At 34.5% G+C, this 8,320-nt stretch overlaps 1 protein-coding gene across 1 annotated transcript in view; it reads right to left on the reverse strand.

Moving 5' to 3' along the window:
- Positions 1 to 202: 202 nt before the first annotated feature.
- Positions 203 to 8,320, reverse strand: part of SKIL (SKI like proto-oncogene) — a 38,993-nt gene continuing 30,875 nt past the window's right edge. The window contains exons 4-8 of the mRNA XM_037729029.1: positions 7,466 to 7,698; positions 4,474 to 4,715; positions 3,342 to 3,566; positions 2,507 to 2,669; positions 203 to 871 (exon numbers count right to left, since the gene is read on the reverse strand). Coding sequence (XP_037584957.1) covers positions 2,511 to 2,669; positions 3,342 to 3,566; positions 4,474 to 4,715; positions 7,466 to 7,698 — 859 coding nt within the window. The 3' untranslated portion in view covers positions 203 to 871; positions 2,507 to 2,510. The remainder of the gene's footprint in view (positions 872 to 2,506; positions 2,670 to 3,341; positions 3,567 to 4,473; positions 4,716 to 7,465; positions 7,699 to 8,320) is intronic.

The raw sequence follows: 8,320 nt of genomic DNA on the forward strand, positions 1-8,320 counted from the left end.
TTTTATATTTATTACCTTTATAGACTTGGTACCCTTTTCTCATAAAGTTTAGACTATAGAAACTATCACTACCCAAATTAAACATCATCCAAGCTAACATTCTTTCTTCCTTCTAAAGATGCAATAGCAAAACTTTTTATAGGTGTTCCTTTAATGCAGCTTTTTAGAGTAAACATTTTTACATTTTTCCTAAAAAGAATTATTTTTTGAAGTCTGAGGAAAAATCTGTTTGCCTGGTGAATTTGGCACACAAAAACTAACAACAAATCAAACATTAAGCTAACAACCAACACACAAAATAAGCATGCAAAGAACAGAATAAGTTTTATATGGATAAGATTTTAGCAGAGGCCACTTATAAGGTATTACAAAATCTCTATATTGTTTTCAAGCTATATGGTGCAGTTTAAAGTTACTTTTAATAATATGTATATTTACAATTGACTTAAAAAACTATTTTCAAGGAAGTTAGACAGAAACCTATGGCACATCAATGCATCTTCTGAAAAATGAAGACTATACAAAGTCATGTGGCAACTTTTCATTATGTGAAGGACTACAAAAAAATATTTCTTACTCAATTCTGACTTACAAGTTTATAATAATTTAATGGTGTTTAAGCACTGCTAAGAATTTTTAAATAACATATTTCAAGGATTAAGCAATTTATTTTAGAAGTTTTGGGTTGAAACAAATTAGTTTATCATTTACTAGGTAACATAAAGCAGAAAGGTTCTGAGTAAATTAGAAATATCAATGAAATTATAGGTGCTTGAGTTTGTCTTCCAAAACTCAGCTGAGCTATGACACAAATAATTCAAAATTTGCTTCTGCATATCATTTTAATATTTGCTCCTCCTTGAGAAGATTCCAAGAATCAACAAATAAAATTAGTGTTAGTATAGTAAAATTTAAATGGAAAATAGAAAATACACATTTAGGTCATACTCAATTTAGTAAATACACATTTGGGGAAGTACAAAATTATTTTTGGATATGTACTATTAAGCAAAATATGAAAATAACTGGTTAAATGGCAATCTAGTGATTTTTTTCTACACCATTATCTACCTTCTATGCTGGAAATAGGATCTAACCTTAACCCTAGCTAATTTATTTTAAAATAAATATAGTTCTCTTAAGTAATTTCATACATAGTACCTTATAAGAGAACATGAAAAACATTTACTATCCCATAAAATCCATGGGATAATAATGTTAATTAATGAGTTTTGGGAAACTTCCTTTAAAAACAAATCTAAGAATTTTACCTAATATATTTTAAGCCAAGAATTAACTAACATGAAATTTGCCATTAGAGAATGACAGACTTTTCTGTGCAAAAAAAAAAAAAGTGCAGAAGATGTTGTCCCTCCCAAAATTATGGAATTCCTTTACCTTCTGAAAATTACCTAAAAATCTTTTAGTAGCAGGTAACTAAGCTGTCCTATATGCATCTATCATACACTATCAGTTGACTGTAAATTCCTGATTTTGATATTAAGTAGTAATTGAAAATGGTCCATTCGTGCAAATTTTGGTAAGACTTAACATTTAAACATACAAAAGTCCAAAATAACCTTCAAGGTGTTTAACATTTTACAACTTAAAGGAAGACAAATTCATTATATAAATTTCAGCAAGACTCATAAGTACATATAAAAACTGTACAGGATTATGGATTGTATAGAAACTGATATACAACAATGGTATCAGTTTTCTTAAGAACATTAATACTTTCACACCACTATTAACACAAACAAAAGTACAGAAATTATTACATTTCATTTTTGAAAAATTGCTGCTTAAAAAAAATCTAAATATAACCACATTTAAACTAAAAAACAAATTACAACTGCTTCTTCTGTTTAGCAGCAGTGCATAACAACACATTATTCTTCCCCACTGTGCTCATGGGGTATGTTATAACCTCAATAAAATTTCTCCTAGGAGAGACATTAAAAAGAAGAAAACTAGTGGAAATTCATTCCACAATCTGAACAAAGTACAAAGTAAATTTGGTGCATGTTATTTAGTATACTATATCAACTTAGAAAGATTGTGTTAATGAGAAAAGGGGAGATTCAACTCCTTGAGTAACTCTATATACTTAAAATATAAAGCCACCATTGTATCTAAAATTGAGTCTGAAATACAGATAACAAAATGGACCACAGCTATTTTCCATCACATACTGCAGCTTTTAAAAAGGACACAATTGTTAAGTTTACATTAGAAATATAAGCAGATTACCTACTAGTTGAAACCATATGGTATTGTAACTAAGCTGATTTTTTTTAAAAAAGTACAAAGAAACATACATTTTCATTCATTTGGAAAATGTAAAAATTTAAGTACTAATATATAATCTCTTCACTTTCTCTGATCTACAAATGGGTAGAATGTCTAATTATCTTCATGCAGGTAAGTTCTTCAGAATTCAATTACCAAAGCAAGCAACAAACAAAAAACCTTGTCAATAATACACAGATAAATCTCTTTAACAGTTTCTAATTCTTAGCAGTCTTTGATGATTTCAGAATTTGCAGCTTTAGCTCTTTTATCATCATCTCTAACTTCTGTCTTGCTTCCCGCTCCTGTCTGAGTTCATCTTGGAGATCATGCCTATCGGCCTCTGCATGGTCCAGTCTCTGCCTCAGTTCTGCCAACTATGTGATTTAAAAGGCCACGTCAATTTAAATTGTTTTGCTTTTCCATTTAATCCTCATATCATAGCAAATACCTACTTTCAAATTACTTTTTATAAAATGAACTATTTCATGTATACTACATCTGTTAAGTATCTAATACTATTAATCTGACATCTAACAGGCCATTAAATTGAAGAAAAAGCAAAGGAACAAGAGGAACGAACACCTACAGCACGTTCATTATGCCCAGTACTCCACCACTCATCACAGCCTGCTCATGTTAGTTATTTGTTCATGATCCTTAAATTGTAAGATTCTATCAACGAAAGGGGATTGCTTATTTTTGCTCCCGTGCTTTTGAACATAACATGCAGTAGTTCCTGTTAATTTGCAGATTTGAAAGCTCATATAGTACATTAAAATAATATAACATTTGATATTCAGAGGGCTAGAGATTAGCAATTTACATAGCTAAACTATAATAACTCAATAAAAGTTTAAACTAATAAAACAATAAACATCAAAATAATCATCTTGGACAATACAGCATAAAGCTATGTTTAACAGAATTACCTATTCTGAAAAAGCTTAGTAAACTGAGCTTGACGAAAGGTAATTCCTTTATTAGAGATGTAACAGTTTCCATTTCCATGCTGAAAGGGCACCGTTAAGACAAACAATAATTCTTACCTGTGCTGCATATTCAGCCTCTTTGTCTTTTTCTAAATTTGAGTCACAGGTACATTTTTGCTTCATTGCCTGCTCCAATTTTTTCTCTAAGTCTTTCTGTTCAACATAAAATTCTTCCATTCTTTGAGCATGTTCATTCTGCAAAGATTCAAGCTCTTTCTCTAAATTCTGCTGTTCTTCAGTGAGTTCCTTCATAGATTTTGAACTACTCAGTATTTCTACTTCCTGTAAAGAATCACAATATAACTTTTACTTTATTTTCACCATGTTAAAATTTTCAGTTCAGAAAAAATATAGCACAGAAATTATCTAAAATTCAGCTATCATTAACAGTTCGATATACAGGTAATTATTTTGAAAAACTATTTTCTCAAAAACTTTTAAAGTATATTAAAATTGCTTATCAATGTAAAACAAAACAATAATCTTAAGCATATTTGTAGTATCTCATCCTGACTTTTCTTAGAATATACAGGGAGGCCAGGCATGGCTCACATCTGTAATCCAGCACTTTGGGAAGCTGAGGAAGGCAGCCCACAAGGTCAAGAGTTCGAGACCAGGCCGGGTGCGGTGGCTCACGTCTGTAATCCCAGCACTTTGGGAGGCCGAGGTGGGCAGATCATGAGGTCAAGAGATCAAGACCATCCTGGCCAACATGTTGAAACCCTGTCTCTACTAAAAATACAAAAAATAGCCGAGCATGGTGGCACGTGCCTGTGGTCCCAGCTACTCGGGAGGCTGAGGCGGAAGAATCGCTTGAACCCGGGAGGCGGAAGTTGCAGTGAGCCGAGTTTGCGCCACTGCACTCCAGCCTGGTGACAGAGCTAGACTCCGTCTCAAAAAAAAAAAAAAAAAAAGAGTTTGAGACCAGCCTGGACAATAACCCTGTCCCTACTAAGAATACAAAAATTAGGCGGGTGTGGTGGTGCATGCCTGTAATCCCAGCTACTGGGGAGGCTGAGGCAGGAGAACTGCTTGAACCCTAGAGGCGGAGGATGCAGTGAGCCAAGAACGCATCACTGAACTCCAGCATGAGCAAAAGAGTAAGACTCTGTCTGGGGGGTAAGGAAAAAAAAGAATATATAAAAGTAGCTTTTCATAATGTACTATATTATTTAGGTAACAATTTTACCATCTGAAGTTGTTGCTTCTTTTGCAAAATCAAGTTTAGTTTTTCCTGCTGTTTTACATAAATTCTCATTACTTCTTCCATCATTTTTCCCTTATCATCCTCACAAAAGACATCTTCCAGAAGAAGTGGAGATGCAGTAGCAGCATCATGACCAATTCCCACTCTGCTTATGTCTCTGACTAAGTTGCAAGTGGTAGACTCAGATTTCCTTTTACTTGTAGAATTATTTGAGACTGATGCATCTTGAGAGAAAAAAATTAAGTAACAAAGTATAAATATCACTCCATTAAGAAATCACTAGAACAATCCATAAATGAAATTTTTAAAATATTTCATTTATAAATTAAACCAAAACAAATAATATACTTAGGAATAAATTTAACAAAAGTAGTGCAAGTACAATGAAAACTACAAAACATCGTTAAAAGAAATTTAAGACCTAAATACATGGAAAGACACCCCAAATTCATGGGTTGGAAGAGTTAATATTGTTAAACAGTAATACTCCCCAAATTGATCTACTTATTCAGTGCAATCCCTATCAAAATCCCCACTGGAATTTTTGCAGAAATTGACAAGTGGATTCTAAAATTTATATTGGAAATGCAACAAACCCAAAGTAGACAAAACAATCTTGAAAAAGAATAACAAAGCTGAAAAACTCACAATTCCCAATATCAAAGCTTACTACAAAGCTACAGAAATCAAGACTGTGTGATGACTTAAGGACAGACGTACAGATCAGTAGAACAGAATTCAGAGTCCAGATATTTTTAAAACTCATACTTTATAAGGCAATTGTTATTGACAAAGGTGCCAAAGCAATTCAATCAGGAAAGAATAATCTTTTCAACATATGGACAACTATATCCACATGCCAAAGAATAAGGTTGGACCTTACACAGTATACAAAAATTAACTCAAAATTGATCAAAGACCTAAATCTAAGAGCTACAATCCTTAAATATACATTTCTTGGCTGGGTGTGGTGGCTCAAGCCTATAATTCCAGCACTTTAGGAGCCCAAGGCAGGTAGATTACCTGAGGTCTGGAGTTTGCCACCAACCTGATCAACATGGTAAAACCCCGTCTCTACTGAAAATACAAAATAATTAGCCAGGCATGGTGGCATAGCAGGCAGATCACCTGAGGTCAGGAGTTCAAGACCAACCTCACCAACATGGCAAAAACCCCCGTCTCTACTAATAATACAAAAAAAATAGCCAGGCGTGGTGACCCACGCCTATAATCCCAGCTATTCAGGAGGCTGAGGCAGGGAAAATCACTTGAACCCAGAAGGCAGAGGTTGCAGTGAGCTGAGATCGCGCCATCACACTCCAGCCTGGGCGACAAGAGCAAAACTCCATCTCAAAAAAGAAAAGAAAATATTATAAAACTAAATTAGTTGTGAAGATTGCACAACTTTGTGAATATATTTAAAACCACTGAACTGTATGCTTTAAAAGGGTAAATTGTATGGTATATGAATTATATCTCAATAATTTTTTAGAAATCACTAGAATTAATTTGGGAAATAAAATGCAATGCAAATATGGCATAATAGTCATTACTAATTTTTGTTTACCATATTTAAATCCAAAGAAAACTGAGTTTTAGAAATCTCAAAATTGGCCACGCCTGGTGGTTCACATCTGTAATCCCAATGCTTTAGGGGGCCAAGGCAGGAGGCTAAGAGCTTAATGCCAGCCTGGGCAATACAGTGAGGCCCCGTCTCTACAAAAAATTTAAAAATGAGGCGGGCACAGTGGCACGCACCTGTAGTCCTAGCTACTAGAAAGGCTGAGGTGCAAGGACTACTTGAGCCCAGCAATTTGAAGCTACAGTGAGCTATGAATGCACCACTGTGTGCATTCTAGTCCACCAGCCTAGAGCAACAGAGCGAGACTCTGTCTCTAAATAAGAAAAACAAAACAAAACAAAAGGCCTTCAAAATTAATGCAGAAAACCCCCAAGAATCTCAATTCTCTACAAAAAATTAAATAACTAGAGGACCCTCGAATCATTCCAAGGCAGCTAACGTAACTGTCACACTGCCCAATCATCAAGCAAAGCTGTGCTGCTATACGGATGGTAGGTAACACAGGCAACAGCTGCAGACATGTCTCATTTAATCCACCGTATTTTAAAAGGCATGGTAAGTGGCGACCTATTTTTCTTTTAGATAACCAGCCAGTGTTCCACATTTATGACAAATGCCTGGTGCGCAGAGTTTTCAATCCTTGCTTTATTCCATAACTAAGCTTCAATGAGTTCTATATCTAACTACTTTTACTTACATATACTTCTTAGTATTAGTTAAGCGTTGTCTCAGTTCATGGCAAATTAGAAAAATAAAGGTCGAGTGTGGTGGCTCACAGCTGTAATCCCAACACTTTGAGAAGCCAAAGCAGGAGGAACACTTGAGCTCAGGAGTTCAAGACCAGCCTGAGCAACATAGCAAGACCTATTCTTAAAAAAAAAAAAAAAAAAAAAAAAAAAAAAAATTTTTTTTTAATTAGCCAGGCACAGTGGCATGTGCCTGTGGTCCTAGCTACCAGGGAGGTTGAGTGGGAGGATCACTTGAGCCAAAAGGTTGAGGCTGCAATGAGCCATGACCCCAACCCTGCACTCCAGCCTAAAAAAAAAAAAAAAAAAAAAAAAAAAAAAAAAAAAAAAAAAAAAAGGACGAAAGAAAAACAAGGATCTACTAAAGAAATCTGACAGCAAATAAAAGGTAGGAAAGAAAAATATTCAGACAAAAATAACTTGCAGTCTTAGGCCAAGTAGCCTATCTCAGTCTCTCGAGCTAGCACCATACTACAAAAGTATAGCAACTGTGATTAAAAGAAAAGAATTTTGAAGGGTAGCATTTTTAAAGGTAAAAGCTCCAATTATCTGAAAATTTAGCTTAAACAAAAAGCCTGTTTGAAAATGCTGAGTAAATGTGTTCATTAGGTATTTAATTTTAGAAAGATAATCTCTGAATACTTACCTAAACGGCTACATAATTCTTTACTTGTTTTTAAATCCATTTTCTCCTGTTCCTCAAGTGAGACATCTGGATAAGACACCGTTTTTTGATGTTTACCACTACTGTGAGCCTTCTCTGACTGTCTTGATATGGACTTACTTGCCTCTGTCTTTGTGAGCTCTTTAGACTGGGATACAGCAGAAGTAAGCGACACATTGGGGGCAACCACTTTATCACACATGTATAAGTAGTAGCTGAAAACATGTAAAAGCAAAACAAGACATATATTACATATTACGATTAAGTAAAAATCAAAATATGTAACATGCATTTCTGTGGTTAAACTCATTTTTTTTTTTTTTTCTAACAGCACAGCCTGGAAAACTCTTTTTTTTTTTCCCCCCCAAATAAAAGCAGACAATATTATAACTCAGAAAATAAAGGTCACAGAAAAGAATTCTTAGAAAAAAAATTATCAGCACTTTAGGCATTACAAACAAAATTATAAGGGATTTTTTTTAGTTTGTTAGTAATTCCTTTTTTTTTTTAAGAGACAGGGTCTCACTCTGTCACCCAGGCTGGAGTGTAGTGGCATGATCATGATCATGGCTCACTGTACCCTCTAACTCCTGGGCTCAAGCAGTCCTCCGCAGCATCTCAGGTAGCTGGAAATACACATGCCCATGTTTTTTTTTTTGTTTGTTTGTTTTTTTAAGAGATGGGGTCTTGCTATGCCACCAAGCTGGTCTTTAACTCCTGGGCTCAAGTGATATCCCTCCTACCTTGGACTCCCAAAGCACTGGGATTACAGGCGTGAGCAACCACACCCAGCTTGCAAGTAATTTCTTTCTTTTTTTTTTTTGGCAAGTAATTTCT

The sequence above is a fragment of the Cebus imitator genome, unplaced genomic scaffold (genome assembly GCF_001604975.1).
Source record: "Cebus imitator isolate Cc_AM_T3 unplaced genomic scaffold, Cebus_imitator-1.0 Scaffold287, whole genome shotgun sequence".
Lineage (NCBI taxonomy): Eukaryota > Metazoa > Chordata > Mammalia > Primates > Cebidae > Cebus > Cebus imitator.